The sequence below is a fragment of the Piliocolobus tephrosceles genome, chromosome 11 (assembly GCF_002776525.5).
Source record: "Piliocolobus tephrosceles isolate RC106 chromosome 11, ASM277652v3, whole genome shotgun sequence".
Taxonomy (NCBI): domain Eukaryota; kingdom Metazoa; phylum Chordata; class Mammalia; order Primates; family Cercopithecidae; genus Piliocolobus; species Piliocolobus tephrosceles.
This window is the reverse complement of record NC_045444.1, coordinates 39999457-40024019: the sequence shown is the minus strand read 5'-3', so window position 1 is coordinate 40024019 and position 24563 is coordinate 39999457. Positions and strand designations below refer to the sequence as shown.

At 36.3% G+C, this 24563-nt stretch overlaps 1 protein-coding gene across 10 annotated transcripts in view; it reads right to left on the bottom strand.

The window, feature by feature from the left end:
- The window catches only part of GALNT13 (polypeptide N-acetylgalactosaminyltransferase 13), a 594017-nt gene that overhangs the window by 152959 nt on the left and 416495 nt on the right, over positions 1 to 24563 (bottom strand). For all 10 annotated transcript variants that reach the window (XM_031936436.1, XM_031936437.1, XM_031936435.1 and 7 more), the window contains one exon: positions 19976 to 20156. In XM_031936436.1, the coding sequence (XP_031792296.1) occupies positions 19976 to 20156 (181 nt within the window). The remainder of the gene's footprint in view (positions 1 to 19975; positions 20157 to 24563) is intronic.

The window sequence follows — 24563 nt, the reverse complement described above, 5'->3', positions numbered from 1 at the left end:
TTAGAGTTAGAAAGTTTGAATAAGAAATCAAATCCAGCTTCTTCATTCAATTCTCACTAGAACATCCCTAAAAGATCAACAGCTAGCCTTTGAACATTTCTAGATATTACTAGATTTGTAGCTTACCGCACTAAAAATCAACCCATATACAGCGTTTTTTGGAAAGCTTATTGATCTAGAATTTAAAATTGTATCTATTTTCTTATCTTCTCAATCTGTACAAATGTATAAGCTCTTCCCCATAACAGCTCCTTTTAATAAAAACACTACACCATTCTTTTTTTTTCTTTCTTTCTTTCTTTTCTTAGAAGACGTCTCGCTTTGTCACCCATGCTGGAGTGCAGTGGCACAGTCTCAGCTTACTACAACTTCCACCTCACAGGTTCAAGAGATTCTCCTGCCTCAGCCTCCTGAGTAGCTGAGACTACAGGTGCATGCCACCATGCCCAGCTAATTTTTGTATTTTTAGTAGAGATGGAGTTTCACCATGTTGGTCAGACTGCTCTTAAACTCCTGACCTCAATTGATCTGACTGCCGTGACCTCCCAAAGTGCTGGGATTATAGCATGAGCCACTGAGCCTGGTCCACCTATATTTCCAAGTCAAAGCTCCATTCCTTTCGCTGTTATTTATATAACATAGGCAAAGGCTGAATGTGTTAAATGTGTCACCCAAATTTCATCTGTTGGAAAATTAATCCACAAATGTATATGCTGATTGGTGGGAGGCCTGTGGTAGTTAAATATGATTAAATAAAGTCATCAGGGTGAGACCCCCCCCCCACATTTGTACTTGTGGCAAAAAAAGAAGAAAAGAGACCTGAGCTGACAAGCATGTCGTTGCCCTCTGCCATGCTATGACACAGCAAGAAGGCCCTCAACAGAGGCCAACACTATGCTTTTGGACTTCCCAGAATCTCCATAACCATGAGCTAAATAAACTTCATTTCTTTATAATTTACCCGCTCTCGGGTTTTGTGTTGTAGCAAAAGAAAATGGACTGAGACAACTAGTTTTATATTTAGTTATATTTGATTTTGTGTTCACTTTGAAAAATTGAAAACTTATTCAGGAACTTGGAATCTATATTCCTTAATTTGAATAAAAATTTTTGTGAAAACATAATTAAATCATGCTAAAATGACAAAATTTTCTAAATTATTAAGTTGTACAAAATTCCTAGTTGATCACAATTTTCAAATGTATTGTTCTGTTTTTGTTAACAACAGAGATGTTACACTAAGAATGTGCAAAGTTTATAAAAACCATTAGAAAGTCAAAATGGCATAATACAGCTCACTTACTAATGACAATTCTGACAGAATACATTTCAGTAATAATAATAGTATCATTCTAACTTCATTTGTCTTATTTTCAACCATATAAATTAGAAACATTTAACTGTTTGATTTTTTTTTTTTTTTTTTTGAGATGGAATCTCACTCAGTCGCCCAGTCTGGAGTGCAGTGGTGCAGTCTCAGCTCACTGCAACACCTGCCTCCAGGGTTCAAGCAATTCTACTGCCTCAGCCTCCTGAGTAGCTGGGATTACAGGCGTGTGCCACCTTGCCCAGCTAATTTTTGTATTTTTAGTAGAGATAGGGTTTCACTATGTTGGTTAGTCTGGTCTCGAACTCCTGACCTTGTGATCTGGTTTGATACATTTTATCAGTGTCCCTGTGTGCTTAGAATATAACTTAATTCAGTGTGCAAATATTATATGTAATTTACAATTCACTTGCTGAACTGAAGTAACCAACAATAAGTCCTTCATTATTTTGAAACTTCAGTTAAATCAATTTGTAAAATATAACAATCATTTAATTTTGGTGCATGTTTCCTGCAATTAAAACATAAACATCTTTAGGCAATTGATATACAATTTGTACCTACCACTCTGAGGATGTGTTAACGAATCATGTATATGTGTGTGTATGTGTTCTTAAGTAGACCTTTCACACCAGATATTTCATAGCAAGGCAGTATCATCATGATAGCCACCAGCCTTTAGGCACCAAGAATTCCACATAAATAGTGCTTCTGATAAAATCAGGCAGAAGGCTTATTTGTTAAATAAACTTCCTATTTCAGAAATCGTTTCCCCTTCTGTTTTTAAAGCCATAGCCCAGCCTTCCTGATCCACCTTTTCATCCCAGCTTGGATCCATTGTCTAGCAGTCTTTCCTATTGAAGATTTACTGCAATGCTCTCAAACTCATAATCCCACTTGATAAAGATATCTAATAAATATAGAATTTTTATTTTCTAGACAATTTGTATTAATATCCCGAGGAAGAACTGCTCCTAAGGGAATGTAAATTATTAGGGTCCTGAGATAATCTGTCACTGAGAGTTTAATGTCCTGTAAGAAAGTTTGTGGTGTGTTTATTTTGTTTTTATAAGTGACTATTTTAAAGAGACAATTTAGCACATCTGAGAAGTTTATCAATCTCATATTATTATTTAGTAGAGAAAAGACTAGGTTTCTTAATTCTTTAAGCCATTCTTGGATCACTTTCCTGAGAGTTTATGTAGCTGGGTTATTCCGGATGTGAACTCAAATTATATTTAAAACAGCCAAAAAAAAAAAAAAATGAGTATAACATAGGAATTTAGGCAAAGAAGAGTAGTTTCAACATTGGAATCCAGGCAAAGATGAGTGCTATAGTTTGGATATTTGGCGCTCTAAACCTTATACTGAAATTTGATCCCCAGTGTTGGAGGTAGGGGCCTAATGGGAAGTGAAGGTATATCCTTCATGAATGGCTTGGTGCCATCCTTGCAGTAATGACTGACTTCTCGCTCTATTGGTTTCCAAAATAGTTTCCCTGAGAGCTAGTTGTTAAAAGGAAACTGGCACTTCCCATCTCCCTCACTCTTGCTTCCTTTCTTCCCCTACAAGATTTCTGCACATGCTGGCTCCCCTTCACCCTCCACCCTGAGTCGAAGCAGCCTGAGCCCCTTACTAGAAACCAAGCAGATTCTGATGCCATGCTTCTTGTACAGCCTGCAGAGCTGTGAGCCAAATAAATCTTTTTTCTTTTTAAATTACTCATCCTCAGGTATTCCTTTATAGCAACACAATCAGACTAAAACAATGAGTATTATCTAAGCAAATGCAAACCACCAGAATATCTAATTTGGGGGACTTAACTGAGAGTATGAGAGATAAGAAATCTGCAATGTGTAACCACCTACGCCAGTAACATTATACATATGACTGCAGCTAAGTGTCAGAGTGATCTCCTCAATTTTGTTAAGAAATTAGAATTGAAATTTAGTGTAATTACTCACATAATTTTAAGCTATTCAATTTCAGTTACATTAGATTTAACTAGTAAAACTGAGATACTCTGAAGAACAGGTTGCAAGATGAAAGGAGTTATAATAAAGCCTCCATGTGTACTTTGATAATATTTAATTCAGATGTAGTACTCTTTTTTTTTTTTTATTATACTTTAAGTTCTAGGGTACATGTGCATAACGTGCAGGTTTGTTACATATGTATACATGTGCCATGTTGGTGTGCTGCACCCATCAACTCGTCAGCACCCATCAATTCATCATTTATATCAGGTATAACTCCCCAATGCAATCCTTCCCCCCTCCCCCCTCCCCCCTCCCCATGATAGGCCCCAGTGTGGATGTTCCCCTTCCCGAGTCCAAGTGAGCTCATTGTTCAGTTCCCACCTATGAGTGGGAACATGCGGTGTTTGGTTTTCTCTTCTTGTGATAGTTTGCTAAGAATGATGGTTTCCAGCTGCATCCATGTCCCTACAAAGGACGCAAACTCATCATTTTTTATGGCTGCATAGTATTCCATGGTGTATATGTGCCACATTTTCTTAATCCAGTCTGTCACTGATGGACATTTGGGTTGATTCCAAGTCTTTGCTATTGTGAATAGTGCCGCAATAAACATACGTCTGCATGTGTCTTTGTAGTAGCATAATTTATAATCCTTTGGGTATATACCCAGTAGTGGGATGGCTGGGTCATATGGTACATCTAGTTCTAGATCCTTGAGGAATCGCCATACTGTTTTCCATAATGGTTGAACTAGTTTACAATCCCACCAACAGTGTAAAAGTGTTCCTATTTCTCCACATCCTCTCCAACACCTGTTGTTTCCTGATTTTTTAATGATTGCCATTCTAACTGGTGTGAGATTGTATCTCATTGTGGTTTTGATTTGCATTTCTCTGATGGCCAGTGATGATGAGCATTTTTTCATGTGTCTGTTGGCTGTATGAATGTCTTCTTTTGAGAAATGTCTGTTCATATCCTTTGCCCACTTTTTGATGGGGTTGTTTGTTTTTTTCTTGTAAATTTGTTTGAGTTCTTTGTAGATTCTGGAAATTAGCCCTTTGTCAGATGAGTAGATTGCAAAAATTTTCTCCCATTCTGTAGGTTGCCTGTTCACTCTGATGGTAGTTTCTTTTGCTGTGCAGAAGCTCTTTAGTTTAATGAGATCCCATTTGTCAATTTTGGCTTTTGCTGCTGTTGCTTTTGGTGTTTTAGACATGAAGTCCTTGCCCATGCCTATGTCCTGAATGGTACTACCTAGGTTTTCTTCTAGGGTTTTTATGGTATTAGGTCTAACATTTAAGTCTCGAATCCATCTTGAATTAATCTTCGTATAAGGAGTAAGGAAAGGATCCAGTTTCAGCTTTCTACTTATGGCTAGCCAATTTTCCCAGCACCATTTATTAAATAGGGAATCCTTTCCCCATTTCTTGTTTTTGTCAGGTTTGTCAAAGATCAGATGGTTGTAGATGTGTGGCATTATTTCTGAAGGCTCCGTTCTGTTCCATTGGTCTATATCTCTGTTTTGGTACCAGTACCATGCTGTTTTGGTTACTGTAGCCTTGTAGTATAGTTTGAAGTCAGGTAGCGTGACGCCTCCGGCTTTGTCCTTTTGACTTAGGATTGTCTTGGCAATGCGGGCTCTTTTTTGGTTCCATATGAACTTTAAAGCAGTTTTTTCCAATTCAGTGAAGAAACTCATTGGTAGCTTGATGGGGATGGCATTGAATCTATAAATAACCTTGGGCAGTATAGCCATTTTCACGATATTGATTCTTCCTATCCATGAGCATGGTATGTTCTTCCATTTGTTTGTGTCCTCTTTGATTTCACTGAGCAGTGGTTTGCAGTTCTCCTTGAAGAGGTTGTTTACATCCCTTGTAAGTTGGATTCCTAGGTATTTTATTCCCTTTGAGGCAATTGTGAATGGAAGTTCATTCCTGATTTGGCTCTCTGCTTGTCTGTTACTGGTGTATAAGGATGCTTGTGATTTTTGCACATTAATTTTGTATCCTGAGACTTTGCTGAAGTTGCTTATCAGCTTAAGAAGATTTTGGGCTGAGACAATGGGGTTTTCTAAATACACAATCATGTCATCTGCAAACAGGGACAATGTGACTTCTTCTTTTCCTAACTGAATACCCTTGATTTCTTTCTCTTGCCTGATTGCCCTAGCTAGAACTTCCAACACTATGTTGAATAGGAGTGGTGAGAGAGGGCATCCCTGTCTTGTGCCAGTTTTCAAAGGGAACTTTTCCAGTTTTTGCCCATTCAGTATGATATTAGCTGTGGGTTTGTCATAAATAGCTCTTATTATTTTGAGGTACGTTCCATCAATACCGAATTTATTGAGCGTTTTTAGCATGAAGGGCTGTTGAATTTTGTCAAAAGCCTTTTCTGCATCTATTGAGATAATCATGTGGTTCTTGTCTTTGGTTCTGTTGATATGCTGGATTACGTTTATTGATTTGCGAATGTTGAACCAGCCTTGCATCCCAGGGATGAAGCCCACTTGATCATGGTGGATAAGCTTTTTGATGTGCTGCTGAATCCGTTTTGCCAGTATTTTATTGAGGATTTTTGCATCGATGTTCATCAGGGATTTTGGTCTAAAATTCTCTTTTTTTGTTGTGTCTCTGCCAGGCTTTGGTATCAGGATGATGTTGGCCTCATAAAATGAGTTAGGGAGGATTCCCTCTTTTTCTATTGATTGGAATAGTTTCAGAAGGAATGGTACCAGCTCCTCCTTGTACCTCTGGTAGAATTCAGCTGTGAATCCATCTGGTCCTGGGCTTTTTTTGGTGGGTAGGCTATTAATTGTTGCCTCAATTTCAGAGGCTGCTATTGGTCCATTCAGGGATTCAACTTCTTCCTGGTTTAGTCTTGGGAGAGTGTACGTGTCCAGGAAATTATCCATTTCTTCTAGATTTTCTAGTTGATTTGCGTAGAGGTGTTTATAGTATTCTCTGATGGTAGTTTGGATTTCTGTGGGGTCGGTGGTGATATCCCCTTTATCATTTTTTATTGCGTCTATTTGATTCCTCTCTCTTTTCTTCTTTATTAGCCTTGCTAGCCGTCTGTCAATTTTGTTGATCTTTTCAAAAAACCAACACCTGGATTCATTGATTTTTTGGAGGGTTTTTTGTGTCTCTATCTCCTTCAGTTCTGCTCTGATCTTAGTTATTTCTTGCCTTCTGCTAGCTTTTGAATGTGTTTGCTCTTGCCTCTCTAGTTCTTTTAATTGTGATGTTAGAGTGTCAATTTTAGATCTTTCCTGCTTTCTCTTGTGGGCACTTAGTGCTATAAATTTCCCTCTACACACTGCTTTAAATGCGTCCCAGAGATTCTGGTATGTTGTATCTTTGTTCTCATTGGATTCAAAGAACATCTTTATTTCTGCTTTCATTTCGTTATGTACCCAGTAGTCATTCAGGAGCAGGTTGTTCAGTTTCCATGTAGTTGATCGGTTTTGATTGAGTTTCTTAGTCCTGAGTTCTAGTTTGATTGCACTGTGGTCAGAAAGACAGTTTGTTATAATTTCTGTTCTTTTACATTTGCTGAGGAGTGCTTTACTTCCCATTATGTGGTCAATTTTGGAATAAGTGTGATGTGGTGCTGAGAAGAATGTATATTCTGTTGACTTGCGGTGGAGAGTTCTATAGATGTCTATTAGGTCCGCTTGGTGCAGAGATGAATTCAATTCCTGGATATCCTTGTTAACTTTCTGTCTCGTTGATCTGTCTAATGTTGACAGTGGAGTGTTGAAGTCTCCCATTATTATTGTATGGGAGTCTAAGTCTCTTTGTAAGTCTCTAAGGACTTGCTTTATGAATCTGGGTGCTCCTGTATTGGGTGCATATATATTTAGGATAGTTAGCTCTTCCTGTTGGATTGATCCCTTTACCATTATGTAATGGCCTTCTTTGTCTCTTTTGATCTTTGATGGTTTAAAGTCTGTTTTATCAGAGACTAGGATTGCAACCCCTGCTTTTTTTTGTTCTCCATTTGCTTGGTAGATCTTCCTCCATCCCTTTATTTTGAGCCTATGTATGTCTCTGCATGTGAGATGGGTCTCCTGAAGACAGCAGACTGATGGGTCTTGACTCTTTATCCAGTTTGCCAGTCTGTGTCTTTTAATTGGAGCATTTAGTCCATTGACATTTAAGGTTAATATTGTTATGTGTGAACTTGATCCTGCCATTATGATATTAACTGGTTATTTTGCTCATTAGTTGATGCAGTTTCTTCCTAGGCTCGATGGTCTTTACATTTTGGCATGTTTTTCAATGGCTGGTACCGGTTGTTCCTTTCCATGTTTAGGGCTTCCTTCAGGGTCTCTTGTAAGGCAGGCCTGGTGGTGACAAAATCTCTAAGCATTTGCTTATCTGTAAAGAATTTTATTTCTCCTTCACTGATGAAACTTAGTTTGGCTGGATATGAAATTCTGGGTTGAAAATTCTTTTCTTTAAGAACGTTGAATATTGGCCCCCCACTCTCTTCTGGCTTGTAGAGTTTCCTCCGAGAGATCTGCTGTCAGTTTGATGGGCTTCCCTTTGTGGGTAACCCAACCTTTCTCTCTGGGTGCCCTTAAGATTTTTTCCTTCATTTCAACTTTGGTGAATCTGGCAATTATGTGTCTTGGAGTTGCTCTTCTGGAGGAGTATCTTTGTGGCGTTCTCTGTATTTCCTGAATTTGAATGTTGGCCTGCCCTGCTAGGTTGGGGAAGTTCTCCTGGATGATATCCTGTAGAGTGTTTTCCAATTTGGTTCCATTTTCCCCCTCACTTTCAGGCACCCCAATCAGACGTAGATTTGGTCTTTTTACATAATCCCATACGTCTTGCAGGCTTTGTTCATTTCTTTTTCTTCTTTTTTCTTTTGGTTTCTCTTCTCGCTTCATTTCATTCATTTGATCCTCAATCACTGATACTCTTTCTTCCAGTTGATCGAGTCGGTTACTGAAGCTTGTGCATTTGTCACATATTTCTCGTGTCATGGTTTTCATGTCTGTCATTTCGTTTATGACCTTCTCTGCATTAATTAGTCTAGCTGTCAATTCTTCCACTCTTTTTTCAAGGTTTTTAGTTTCTTTGCACTGGGTACGTAATTCCTCCTTTAGCTCTGAGAGGTTTGATGGACTGAAGCCTTCTTCTCTCATCTCATCAAAATCCTTCTCTGACCAGCTTTGATCCATTGCTGGCGATGGGCTGTGCTCCTTTGCAGGAGGAGATGCGCTCTTATTTTTTGAATTTCCAGCTTTTCTGCCCTGCTTTTTCCCCATCTTTGTGGTTTTATCTGTCTCTGGTCTTTAATGATGGTGACGTACTGATGGGGTTTTGATATAGGTGTCCTTCCTGTTTGATAGTTTTCCTTCTGACAGTCAGGACCCTCAGCTATAGGTCTGTTGGAGATCAGATGTAGTACTCTTACATCAAACAAAAACTCAGCCAACTACTGACCAAAAATCCATGCATTTTTCGTAAGTGTTCTTGATCATTTGCACCAATTTGAAAAATTTTATAATTTCCTATCTTGACTAATTTGGCAGGTTTAGGGTAATGGAAGGTAATCATGGCCCACCCAATCTAATTGGGGTAGAATTTATCATTATAAAATTTCAGACTTAGTTGCATATACAAAAAAAATGATTAGACTAGAGGCATCCATGTTTTATTTGAAGGAGAATCAGAAACAAGATATACAAATGATCATGGTATCTGAACCCTAGAAGGTAGTACTTATTCTGTGAATCAACATACACTAGGTCTGTGTGTGGTGGCTGACGCCTGTTATCCCAGCGCTTGGGGAGGCTGAGCTGGGCAGATCACGAGGTCAGGAAATCAACACCATCCTGGCCAACATGGTGAAACCCCATCTCTACTAAAAATACAAAACTTAGCTGGGCATGGTGGTGTGTGCCTGTAATCCCAGCTACTTGGGAGGCTGAGGCAGGAGAATCACTTGAACCCGGGAGGCGGAGGTTGTAGTGAGCCGAGATCACACCACTGCTCTTCAGCCTGGTGTCAGAGTGAGACTCCATCTAAACATATGTATTTATATATATAGTGTATATATATCTCTAGTGTGTGTGTATATATACACATATATAAATATATATAGTGTATACAGATATGTTTATATATACACAAATATATATATATATATCTAGTGTGTGTGTGTACATATATATATACACACACACTAGAACTTAAGTTCTATTCACTTTAGAAATAGTTGGAAACTATCCAGATTTCATTATGATAAAATTATTTTGAGAACCTAATTATTCAAAATAATTGTTGAAATGCTAATCAAAGTCAATGAGGATGCAATGGTCTACCCTTCTGCAATTCAATATTTTTGTAATATTCAACAAATAATATTTATACCATCTGCTTATTAGTTCTATTCCATGAATACAACTCAAGATATTTAGGAAGAATTTCTACAATATAATCACATTAATAGATTTACTTAAAACTTTAATTTAAACTGTTAAGCTAATAATTTTATTTTTGTTCCATGTATACAAACAAACCCCCTTTTCATAAGGAAAGATACCTGATTCTGGTATTCTGTTCATGCTTATTGCCCAGAGAGACCACTGACTTCACGAAAATCAAACAAACAAGCAAAACATTAATTTCGTTCAACTCAAGTCTAAATAATTTAACAAATATTTCTGGGGCATATGAAATGTGCTATACTTAGGAGAGATTGTTTTAACAATGTATAAACCAAAAAAGCCATAAAGTCTAAGACAGACTTTACTTCAACAATTAGATTATTTTAAAATATCTTTTTGTATGTCAGTTAAATTACAACACACATGTGATAACCTCAGAGAAAATCCTTGACAATGTATATAACAGGCAAATAATTTATCATCGGAATACTTGAAGATCTATGAATACATAAAAGAAAGGCAAAAATATTCAATGGTAAAATGAACAAAGTATATGAATAAAAAGGATGACTAGTTTATTTACAGAAGAAATCCCAATGTCAATAGAAACTTGCAAAATATGTTCATTGCTAGCAGCAATTGGGGGAAAAAAACAGATTATCTGTGCAATTATCTATACAACTATAAATAAATATGTACATATATGTCTATATACATATATATGCAAAAACAAAAAGATTGATAATCTAGAATGTTGATAGTATACAGTAAGTGCTCAAGCATTGTTGGTGGGAGTGATAATAAAGTACTTCAAGAAGTTAAGAATTTTTAACAATATCTACCAAAATATAAATCTACATATCCATTGATCTAATAAATTTAAGTAAACTTTGTTTATAGAATATTCTATGAATATATATGAATAATAACAGCTAATTGTTTGATACTTGCCAGACCTTGTCTTAAGTGATTTATATATCTTATTTCACTTAACTCTCAAAAAACTTTATGTGGAAGGCCATATTTTTCTAATCCCCATTTTATAGTAAATAAACTAAGTGCAGAGATTAAGTAAAGAAAGATTAAGTAGAGTCAGGATTTGAATTAGCTCAGGTAGTCTGCCTCCAGTGCTCTCATTCTTAGTGCTTCCACATCCCTCAGAAATATCCTCTCAGGTTCACAAAGAAGTTGTCACAGGAGGGTTTCTGTAACTTTTTTGTAGTAAGGGACAACTGAAACTTGCCTAACCGGTTGTCAATACTGGTATGATTAAGTAAGTTTTGATATATCCATGCAATGTGAAACTATTTCTCTACAAAATGGAATAACAATTCTAAACAAATAGTATATAAAACACTGCAGGGCATAATATTAAGGTAGAAGTAAAGGAGTTACAACAGTACTGATTTTTAAATATATGAATATGTATCCATATATGTATGTAAAGGCATAAGAAAAAGATTTGAAGGATACATGGTAATGGTGATTGGGACTTATATATTTCATTTACCTCTGACATAGGTTATAAAATAGTACAAATATAATAGATTGGAGCTCCATAAGCTCTAAAGACAAAGTCAAACAAAAAACAATAAAACAGATATAGCCCCTTTATTCACATCATTTAGTGGGGTGAAGAAATACTTGAAACATGCATAAATGCTACATTAGGGAAATTACAGGAACCACTGGAGTCTCTGGGGGGAATTACATCAAACCTGATTGACAGGGGTGGATGATTATGGTACTTTAAGCAAAGGTGGCAGCATTCATTAACCACTCAAATACTCTTTTAGACATACAGAAAAACTTCACGGTAAAAGGGAGCATGTTAAGCTTGGAGACCCAATGAATGTAGTTCCACATGGCAGGTATGTGGAAGTCTTGGGAAGAAAGTGTACAAGAAAAGATTGGAAAGTTGGGCAAGGATTGGATCTCACAGGGCCTTGTTGGCCACGTTCATGGCTTTTGACTTTGTGTTAAGTCATTAAAAAGTTGTTAGGAAAATAAGAAACCAGTGATAATTTGGTTTGGGAAGGTCCTCCAGCAGCGCTGTAAGGATGGGTGAGGTGTAGGCAAGCTTTGAGACAGGGAGACTGCTGTGGTTTGGATGAGGTTTGTTCCTGCCCAAATTTATGTTGAATTTGATTCCCAATGTTGCAGTGTTGAAAGGCAGGACCTAGTGGGAGGTGTTTGGGTCATGGGAGTGGATTCCTCATGAATAGATCAATGCCATCTCTGGATGAGTTAATTCAAAAGTGGGTTGTGCCTTCTCATGTTTGGTCTCCTTGTACACACCCATTTCCCCTTCCACCTTCTGCCATGAGTTGAAGCGGCACAAGGCCCTCACCAGATGGGCTGCCTGATCTTGGACTTCCCAGTCTGCAGAATTGTGAGCCAAACTTCTTATCTTTATAAATTACCCAGCATCAGATATTCTGTTATGGCAACACAAAACAGACTAGAACAGAGCCCCATCAGGATAATCAGGAGGTTGTGTGGATGAAGGTGAGTCTGGAAATGAAGACAAATGAATGGATTTGAGAGCAATTAGAAGGTAGAAAAGAAAGGAGTTGGAGATTCACTTGAAGACTTTGAGTGAGAAGGAAGAATCTAGGAAAATGTAGGCAGTTCACATAAGAATCATATTAATTCTTGAAAATGTGTTTCCCATGTATTAAACATTTAATCTTATTTTTCATTTAAACTAAGTACATGTGCTCATGTAGACAGTTCACTCTTTAATGGCAAAGACAACATTTTAAAAGTGTTCATAGTCCCTCCTACTTGACATAATGACAAACAAGTATTTAACAAGCACTTAACAAGTGAAGACAGAAGCAAGGCAGTATCCTTATTATAAAAATACAAATAAAAACCCATAAAATACTGATAAAAGGACCAATAATAAATGTTGACCTAATGCCTTAAAGAATTAAAGAATCCAAAATCATTTTAATTGATTGTAGCAAGGAAAAGCAGTTGATGAATATAGCTGTCATTCTTTATTTTCAATATTTAGCATTTTAGGGCATCACACAAATAATGCATTATGTGTTATTATAACATGGCACATTAAAATAATTTAGAATTTTCTCCTCATCATACTACATTTCCTCATTGGTACTATTGTTGCTGCTGATGAAAAAGCATTTATTAAAAAATAAAAGTTCAAAACTCATAGGTACAAATGTACTTTATTTTTAGAAGTGCTGCACTTTTTAGATGAATTCCTGTTAATCCAACCAAAAACTAATATTCCTAGATCATTACAAAAATATTCACACTGCACATTTTGCTGGAAACAAAATGTGATTGCGAAATCAGCCTGGAACATTTTCATGACTTACAGAAGAAATTAGGCCCCGCATTCAAAGAGCTGGTTATTAAATATTGTACTTTTCAAAAAATCAGCGTGTCAAAAACACTAGTATTTCATAGAAATTTCAAGAGATGGAAATGAATATAGGCTTTAAACTTTAATAACAATGCAAAGATGCTGCTAACAAAGCCTGCCTTTGGTGAGTTGATTTTTCTTAAGCATTTTTAAAAGGTTAACGAATAGGGAGTTAACCTTCAAAGTAAGTTCAAGGAATCTGTAATTGTGTGTTTGTGTTTAACTGGAATAAAGATCAAACTACAATATTGCCAAAGAAAAAATAATCTATTTTTCCTAGTTACATATAAATACCTTTAAAGGTATGTTTTGGGAGCCTTTAAATTTAATTTTAATATGTTTCTGCTCAAAACAAGAATGTGCGTCAAGTAAAGGAAGAAGAACCTGGGTGTTATATAAAACCACTGATTCTAATCACCATGCCTGTGGATATACAGCTAGAGATCTACTTTCTCCCCCAAAAGAAAATCACTATTTATAAAACAGCCAGCATATCAAATATACAGAAAGTATTATGACTATAGTTTATCTTAAAGTTCTTAAGCTTTTTACCTGTGACCAAGAGGAAAAGAAAATGTTGCTTTTTATAATGTGGTATTCTGCGAATCACAGTTTTTGCTTACATAACTTCATTTCAAAGGATTTGCTAGGACAATCAGATTGGTTCAAGCTGAAACAGCTCAATTACTTGTAAAAACTGCCTTAGGCTTTAACAGCCCACAGGGCTTTAAAAATCAATGATACTATAGTATTTGCATCCTTAAGAAGACAGCCAGAAATCAAACTAAACAAATGCAAAAAAAAAAAAAAACCAAAACTCTATTCTTGAACACGATTTCAAAGTATGTCTATTCTTCATTTACACACCTATTTAGAAGACATAAGTAGACCCTACCAACTTGGTCAATATTACCAAATGGCTAATGAGCATAGGCCAGGACTGTTAGGATATACAGTAAATATTGTGAAAAAACTCAGATAAAGGTATTCACACATGTAGCCATTTATACATCTCATTTTTAACTTTAAATTAATTGGGAATCACAAGAAATATAAAAACCAAGATGTACAAAAATAACCTTATTTTAGTTTGTGGGCTCTTGTATTATGTTGCTCTGTTAGACAATTTTATTGTGCCTGTTAGACTTTTGTATTAGCCCTGGAGGGTAAGATTATATTACAATGTGCACCTATGATTATGGTGAAATCATAAAACCCTAAGCACATATGTAAACCAAAGGAATTTTCTTTTTCTATGGAAAACTCAGAGGAATTGAAACAGCCTTTGCAAAAATTATAACAGTGAGAAAATTGTAACAGTGAAAGGGATCTGACCTACCCAACTCCATCTTGCTTCTAACCTCCAAACTGTCCTTGTTCATTCCTGGGCACAGGCCAAACTAATTTTGGGAGTGAATTTAGTGTAATATTGAAAAAAAAAAAAAAAAAGCAGCCCTTTCTGAAACAAACCACCTTCTTGCCTAGGGACTAGTCTGCCTAAATTAGCCACAAGATTAAAAATTATGGTTTAGGAGTCATGCAGCCAGAGGCCACAAGATTCTGAACCTCTCCAAATTGCTCCTGGGGATTACATCACTGTTGTGATGTAAAACCTAAGATCATAGCTGCAGATATTTTGCAGACCCTGCATTTTGATGCACCAGCTGATACCACTCAGACAGGTAATCTGGCTCAAACAGTTCTGTGATCCCAGTCAGGGACAGAAGACTGCAATCAATACCCTATGATTTCATCTCTGACCAATCGGCACTCCCCATTTCTTGACTCCCCCTGCCCCTACCAAATTATCCTTAAAAATCTTGATCCCTGAATTTTTAGGGAGACTGATTTGAGTAATAATGAAACTCTGATCTTCTGTACAGCCAGCTTTATGTGGCTTAAACTGTGTATCTATTGCAATTCCCCTGTCTTGATAAATCAGCTATGTCTGGGCAGTGGGCAAGGAGAACCTGCTGTGTGGTTACAGAATGATATAACACAGGAACAGAAAACCAAACACTGCATGTTCTCACTCATGAGTGGGAGGTGAACAATGAGAATACACAGACACAGGGAGGGGAACATCACACACCAGGGCCTGTTGGGGGGTTGGGGGCTAGGGGAGGAATAGCATTAGGAGAAATGCCTAATGTAGATGATGGGTTGATGAGCGCAGCAAACCACCATGGCACGTGTATAACTATGTAAACCTGCACGTTCTGCACATGTATCCCAGAACTTAAAGTGTAATAATAAGAATAAAAGAGATTTATGAGGAAGGCCCTTCACCTCTTTTTTAACACTGGGTCCTTATCCAGGGCTGGATCAGAGAGGTGAGATAAAGGCTTGTCACAATTCTTGTGAAGAGTTTCCCTGGTATAAACCAGACACCCATGGATAATTCAGCAAAAAGAAAGAAACAAAAGTGGCTCTTTTTAAAAAGTTATTCATTCATTCATTCTTCTAGTTATTCAACAAATTTTTTTTAAACAAAATGACAGGAAAGTTGCTAGGCACTGTAAATAGTTGTCTCTGAACTACTTTGGATATAGAGACAACTAATAAAAATTAAAACAATATGGTAAGAAGTGACGATGGTTTGACCATGTTATCAAACTTCAGGGAATACAAAGAGAAAGAATAACCAGATAGTTCAAGACAGATAGAGCTGAAACATTCCTGAAGCCAACCAATAAAGTAGGCAGGTGAGATTTTATAGAGTATATTGGAAGTAAGTTATTGTTAGAATTAAATTTATAAAGGCTCAGCACTTAGACTGAAGTTTGAGAAACTGCCTAAGTGAAGAATACAATTTCAGAGTAGAAGCCCACATGTAAAAAGCGGAAATCTCACAAAACATATTGGAAAAATTAACAAATATATAGAGGAATTTCTAGAAAGAACAAGTATTATTTATTTCACCATGTTAAGGAAGTTCTGGGAAGCTCAATATAAACTCATAAACCCTTTACAGTTTTTCATAAATACGCATGTGTGTGTGTGTGCGTGCATGCATGTGTATTATAGTAAAGGATATAGTTTCTAACTGTGGATGTGAATGCATGTAGTTCCCACCCCTTCTTCCTGAACACATACACCAGATTCTCTCTTTACAAACTCACCCATTCCCCAAGGGATGAAAAATAGAAAATAAAAAATTCCAGAGGATAGCAAAGAAGTGTATGATTTTGACTTTAAATTAAAATGACCACCACTCTCTTAGCCTAAATTAACAATGGCTGAAATTGTTATCATAAAAATAATAGATTTCTGACTTCCTGAATACAACCTGTTTTATTTGTTTTTGGATGATCTGAAATCCTCCCAGGGCTCAAATTGTTTTAGACATTCAGCTCTAGTTTCCAGCCTGCGTCCATTCTTCCTTTTTCAAGGAGAAGCAATTCATTGTTTTATGTTTCAGGTTTGGGGTTTCCTCCCTCTGCCCACACTATTGCTGGTAGATTCTACCATTGCTTAGCTGCACTGACTGTCTCTGAGACATACGTAAGCATAAATGCCCTTTAGAAGTTCTTAGATATCTTCAACACATTCCCCAAAAGTCCTTGTTCTGCCTCCCAAATTACTTTTCTAGAGTTAAATAAATCCATTTTATAAGAACAATAACCCCAAATAATATTTATTGTAATGTAAAATCTGCACTTTCCAGGATATACAAGCAGTCCCTATTGTGCAACATAAAGTCATTAGTTCCAGATAGCAGGCATTTTTTTCCACCCTTTACATTCTAAAGTTAGTCATTTCATTACAGTTTCAGAGATGGTTCCATCATTTATCTGCCTTTTTCATTCAGTGGAAAATTATACAAAAGACTAGCACAGTACTTTTCACAAATATTCATCATGGACGAATATAATACACGTGATTACAATTATTCTCAATTACTCATATTCCTGAGTGTACGTTGCATGCAATCACACATAACTCCTTTATTTTTTATTTTTTTCCTCCATTACTCCTTTATTCATATTTGAACTTATATATTTCTACAAGTAATGATTTGAATTCAAAAAGTATCATCAAAAGAAAATGAAAAGGTTATATAAATGTCACTGCCTTGCTGTGAATATTACACGCTCTTGCTGAATTCAACTCTGAACATCTGGACTAGATTTCTACTGTAAAGAGAAATACATCTATGCATGAAATGGTGTTCCTGGTAATAATAGCTTTTTAACATAGAAGAGGCTTGAAAACGTGTGAAAAAGTCCTTTTCCTAATCACACACTTAAACATACAACGCCCTCATTCTTCTTCTCTATATAGGAATGCTGGATCTTAATCAGAAACTTCATACTGCTCCTTCCGCTCCTTCTCTTCTAGGTACTTCTATATAAAAAGTTTTGGCCGGTGCGGTGGATCAAGCCAGTAATCACAGCACTTTGGGAGGCTGAGGGGCGGAGCACTGGAGGTCAGGAGTTGGTGACCAACCTGGTCAACATGGTGAAACCCTGTCTCTACTAAAAATACAAAAATTAGCCAGGCATGGTGGCAGCCGCCTGTAGTCCCAGCTACTGGAGAGGCTGAGGCAGGAGAATCACTTGAACCCGGGAGGCAGAGGTTGCAGTGAACTGAGATCATGCCCCTGCACTCCAGCCTGGGCAACAGAGTGAGGTTCCGTCCCCCCCCCCCCCCCCAAAAAAAAAAAAAAAAAGTTTCAATTTCCTTATGAGGACTAAACTTGGACCTTTTCCTCTCTTGTCCAAGTTCCTATCACGCCCTATAGACCATACAATCTTATCAGATGGGTTTATTTAATCCTGTGTAATGTGGGTTAGTCGCTGATATAGGAGTTAAGACGAAATTACTTAGGCAGACAGTGAGGGTACAGGAGTTCTCGGTAAGGTTTTCCTTTTTAATGAAAAGCAGCCCCCAAATCATTTTCTAACAAAGAGCAGTCTGTAAAATTGAACTGCAGATAGAGATGCCCGCAGCTGGGCCAATCATGTTCAAAACAGCGACTCCATCTTACCTTTTCTCTTTGGCAGCCACATGTACAGTAAGGAGCAGACAAGATGGCGCCAGTGGAGTGGAAAGTCCATTTGCATAATAAGATTAGGGTGGGGTGGCCAGCCTTGCCGCACCCAGCGTAAAGGGCATTTCTGATCGAACCATTCTGTGGACCCTAGTAAATCAGCCTCCTCAAGGCTGCCTATAAAATCCCGTGCATCCGACTCTGGTGGTCTTTCCCTTTCGGAAGTCCTCTTTCTCACCAGAGAGAGGGCTGTCCTCCTTTCTCTCTCTTCTGCCTATTTAACCTCTGTTCCTAAACTCCTCCTGCGTGTCCCTGTCCTAAATTTTCTTGGCATGAGGGGACAAACCCCTAGTATTTACCCCAGACAGCGTAGTCACTTCATTGCCAATCTGATTCTGGCATAAAAACATATGACAGATAAAGAAGGAACTCCAAAGTATATTTCTTTGCCATGTTTTGAAATGACCCTGCAAAGACATCTTTTGTGGGGGAAAATCTGCATCTAGACCTTTCCCCTTCCAGTCCCTCCCAAACCTGAGGAGATTAACTGAGAGTTTAGCTACCTTTTAAAGGTTTGAATAGGAAACACTTGCCAACTATTGCCTCTAAGGTGGCCACCTATGATACTTCATCTGTATAATAAGAACCTTTGTTTCCACAACCTCCTATCTTAACCCAGTCACTCTCCCATTGATTCTAGGTCTTTAGATAATAACTTGACCGAACCAATATATCCCTCATATGCATTCACCGATGTGTCTTATGTCTCTCCAAAATGTATAACAACATCAACCTATAACCCAACCGTCTTGGGCACATGTTCTCTGGAACTCTTGACACTGTGCCTTGGGCCAGGTTCACTCGAATTTGGTTCAGAATAAAGCTCTAAATGTTTTACAGAGTTTGACTCTTTTCATTGACACTTAAATATACCTTCAAAAATCAGAGCATGCCAATTAAAATCAAATAGGCTTTTCGAAGCCAGCTAATAGATTATATTACAGAAAGAGTATGCAGGCCTGGATTTTTGTTGTTGTCCTTATGGGTTACATAATAATGACAATAATGATGCTAATGACCATAAGGCCTATACAAAAACTGAGTCCATCTGTATCCTTATTTTTCTCCCTTTTTAAATGCTTCAGCTTTTTCTTTCTTTCTTTCTTTTTTTGTAATGTGGCTATTGCAGATATCTAGAAAACTATAAAGAATGTAATTACTAATAATCCCACCACCCAGTAATAGGATTTTCTCATTTTTTCCTTTTTAATGACTTTCAATTCTTAAAATAAGTAATGTACGAATATTGAGAGAATTTAGAAAATATATAAAAATATAAGGAAAAGAATTACCTATAATCTTACCACCCACTGATAGCCTATATTTACTTCTATTTCAATACATACACTTCTCTGTAACTAAAGTATGAAAACATTTTAGTCTTATATTATTTTCCACACATATTTATTGATGAATAATTTACTATGTTCTTCAGAAATATAAATTTGAATATCTGCCTAATTTTCTATCTTGTTTCTGTATGAAGTCATTTAACCTTCCCCTACTAAGATATTTTTAAAAATATTCTTAATTTGAGTTAATAATAAATATAGATCTCTCTGTACAGCTTGCTCCATTTTTCCAACATAATACTCAGGTTGAGACAAAAAAGATAATATTTAGGTGTTTGAAATATAGTTCTTATTTTACATCAAAATTTACTTCATAGTACAACTGTCTCATATACATTTTCTGCAATATTATGGTAATAAACAATATTTTAACTAGTATAATAACAGCAATAATGAAACACATGTTCAGTATGTTTCAATTTTATTTTCTCCTGTAGAGAAAGAAAAATGTCAGAATTGTGTACCTGGGGATATGATGTAGAAGAAATCTTTAAATTCATCCATCCAAACTTCTGCCAGTCTCCTGTTGTTCTTGTTGATTACATGACCAGTGCCACCAGGAAAAGTGTATGGAGTCGCCTTCCGAAAAACATGACCAACATGGGAGCAAGTAACAATCTCCAAGGAGCCTCCACATTGCCAAATCTGGGAAAAGGAACAATCATTGTAAATAATGCAATAATATTGTATGAGACGAAGCAACTGAAACTTAGGCCAAATCTTCAGATCTTACATGTTTCAAGCAAATACCTGACACAAAATTTAGAACTAGTACACTGTACTTACTTTTGGCAAAGGATGCAAATTTGTAAGATCTTGATATATTAAAATACTTGAAGCATTGGAATTATGGAGGTAGGATATAATTAATTTATATCTCTTTATTAGAATACCTAATTTCTAGTTTCTAGTAGTTAACCTAATTGGTAGTTAGTAGATTTGTTACTCAAATCTGCTATTAATGAATTTGTACATGTTATATGCTGTTATCAAAAACTAAATTTGATTTGGAGAAAAATCAGTTATTCTCTATCCACCTGGAATTACAAATGACCGTTCATTCTAAGCTGTTCATATACCTTGCATCTTCAGGCTTTGGATTTATTATTAAGATGTGTTAGGACACCTTTATAGGTGCTCAGCATCTACATATCCTTCAAAACTCATCTTCACCAAGATCATTTCTTCTAGAAAGCTCTGGGGGGAGATTTAGTAATGTGTACCTTTTGTATTTTAAACATTTTTTACTGAAGGACTGAACACAATTATTCACTTCCTTATCACTCCTTTAAAACTATAAATTCTTAGAAAATATACCATATATTTCTTAGTATCCTAGAATTCACTGTGTATTTGAGGCTAAGTATTACGTAAACTATCCATAAAATACTTATTTCTATGAAATTACATTGTATAGCCATAACTTATACTGTTTCTCTCTATATATGTGTTTACACACACAATACTGTACATACAAATATATATATATATTTCTTACATATATGCTACATGTTTTCTTGTCACAATAAATAGAAGTCATAGTTACTGCTCTACAAAATTTGGAAGACATGGTTTTATATTGTAACTAACATTGTTTTTATTTGATACATCTGATTTAAGTAGAGTGACTTTTTTTGAAAGAAAAATATCTTTCTGGACATTTCTGGCCAGGTGCGGTGGTTCTCACCTGTAATCCCACCACTTTGGGAGGCTGAGGTGGGTGGATCACGTGAGGTCAGGAGTTTAAGACCAGCCTGGCCAACATGGGAAAACCCTGTCTCTACTAAAAATACAAAAATTAGCCAGATGTGGTGGCACACACCTGTAATCCCAGCTACTCAGGAGGCTGAGGCAAGAGAATCACTTGAACTCGGGAGGCAGAGGTTGCAGTGAGCCAAGATCATGTGCCATTGCACTCCAGCCTGGGTGACAAGAACAAAACTCTATCTCAAATAAAAAAAAAAAAAGAAAAAAAAAAAAAAAGAGAAAGAAAGAAAAAAGAAAAATATCCTTCCACCTGGCCCTTCAGATAACATTTAGCTTAGAAGAGAGCTGCTACTGGACTTGGGTAGCAGTAAGAGACATTCACTTTTTTATCAGAAGATAAAAGATGATAAATAATAAGTCATAATAATCAACAATGGTTTGTGCATTTCATGTAAATCTCTTCTTTTTTATTTTGTAATTTTTAAACAGTGTGATGCTAGCAGAAAAATAGGTCCAACAAACACTAAAATACAGATGAATATGAGAGAATAGAAACCTTCCTCCCTCTTAAAAGACACGGAAGATCATTCTTAAATAATCAAAGTATTTCATTGATTGATAACTTCATCTTTCTAGCTTCATGAAATATATGAACCTTCTTGTCATTACGAATATTTTTACATTCTTCCTTCCTGTTAAAATAGAGGCAGTTAATCCCTATCCTATCAAAGATAAATCAATACTTCTTTTTCAGCCCCCCATTATATCCCTTATTATATCCCTTGTATCTTTGTTAAGGATGTCACTAATTTAGTCATTCCCCTTGCTTTTCTCCTGAAATATTAATCATGTTTCTCATTATTAGATTATGCCTATCTTTGTATAATACCCTCTAAAGTTGTCTATCTTCAAATAGCTTCAAAAATTTATAAAACACAACAAAAAGTCAATTGCTTAATATCTACATCCTAGATATCTCATTGTTTCCTTTTACCATTAAATAATATAAAATATATATTTAATCTACGTTTTATATTTTATATATAATACATTTGTATCTCTAATATATATTTTATATTTTTGTCATGGTAAAATTATGAATTATGTAATTTTAGTGTATTAGTGATACATGTTCTTAGGAAACAACAGTGAAAGCAGAAAGACAATTAAGATTCTATTGAGTTGACAGACAAGAGATGCTGGGGATTAGGACAAGGATGGTGGCAGTAGAAACAGAGAGAGATGGTGCCATGTTCCTAAAGAACATGTATCACTAATATGATAAAAATATATTTTAGTGGCAAGGCGCAGTGGCTCACGCCTGTAGTCCCAGCATTTTGGGAGGCCGAGGTGGGCAGATCACGAGGTCAGGAGATCAAGACTGTCTTGGCTAACACAGTGAAACCCCGTCTCTACCAAAAATACAAAAAAATTAGCTGGGTGTGGTGGTGGGCGCCTGTAGTTCCAGCTACTTGGGAGGCTGAGGCAGGAGAATGTCATGAATCCAGGAGGCGGTGCTTGCAGGGAGCCGAGATTGTGCCACTGCACTCCAGCCTGGGCGACAGAGTGAGACTCCATCTCAACAACAACAACAACAATAACAACAAAATATTTATATATATATATATATAATACATAAATATATAAATATAACTTATATATTATACTTATATATTATAATATAAAAATATATTATATTTATATATTATAATATGTAACATATAATAAATATATAATATAATATAAATATATCAAATGTATATATTTATATAAATATATTATGTTTATATATTTATATAAATACATAATATAAATATATCATATTATATATATATTATATATATATTTAGTGATACATGTTCTTTCCTTTTCTCAATTTTCATTTGTTTTTGACCTACTGTAAAAATTGCTGTTTATTTGTGTAGCTCCTCACAATTCCTCTGGTCAAAATAACAAATATCCCTTGATGCATTTATGATCTTGTTGACTCTTTTCTTGGAGTCTCCTGATTTTCCTCTTCTTATATATTTATCCATTTTTACTTTAAATTTATATTTCAATGCTGGCCTTCATCTTTCTTTATACATTTAATGGGTGGTATCATTTGTTACTATTAATTTGCATAGGACCTGCATGCTAACAATCTCAACATTTATATATCAGTCCAGACCTCTTTTCTGGGATCCAGACTTGTGTATCCATACATCTACTTGATACCTCCTCTTGTATGTCCCAGAAACATACAAACAGAAATGTTCAAACTTGGTTTGTTGATTCACCCCTGTTCTGTCAGCCAGGTCTTATTTTTTTCTAATTTTTTTTTTTTTTTCCAATTGATAGTATATGGTGCCAACATTCACCCAGATAGTCAAACCAATAAATACATAAGTAAAATAAATAAATAAAACTAGAACATATCATTGACTTATTTCTTTCATCACCTGTATGCATATGCAATCCATTATTAAATCCTAGTAGTGCTATCTGTAAAATAATTCTCCATATGGCCATCTGTCTTCGTTTGCTTGGGCTGCCATAACAAAATCCTGGGAGGCTTAAACAACAGAAATCTCTTTCTCACAGTTCTAGGGGCTGGGAAGTTAAAGACCAACGTGCCAGCATGGTCAATTCCTCATAAAGGTGTTCTTCCTGACTTGTAGATGACTATCTTTTTGCTGTGTCCTTCCATCATGGAGAGAGCACACTGGTTTTTCTTTCTCTTCTTGTAAGGATATCAGTCCTATCAAATTAGGACCCCACCCTTATGACCTCATTTATCTTCAATTCCCTCCTCACAGACCATAGGTGAGGAGGTAATTGAAGGCTTCAATACATGAATTTAGTGGGAGCCTTCTCTCTGTTTCCACTGCCACCATCCTTGTCCTAATCACCAGCATCTCTTGTCTGTCAATTCAACAGACTCTTCATTGTCTTGCTGCTTTCACTGTTGCTTTCTACAATTTGTTTTGTACTGAGAAATCAAAGTGATCTTTTAAAAATTTAATTACTTACTTTTACTTCCCTGCTTAAATCCTTGAATGGTTTCTCATTGCACTGTGAATGTAAACACAATTCTTTAGCAGGTCCTCTAACACCATACCTGATTTTCCCTCTCTGTCAGAAAACACTGGTGATACTGGCCCCCTGCCACATTCTAGAATAGCATACCACATACCTTTTCACACACCAAATTCTCAAATCTCCTTCCCCTGTACCTGGAATACAATTCTGTCAGCCCTTCACCTTGGCTAACTCTTTCCCATACTTGTCATCTCAGCTGAAACATCACTTCATCAGAGAGGTCTTCTCCAGTTGCTATACTTAAAGTAGCCCCACCCCAGTTAT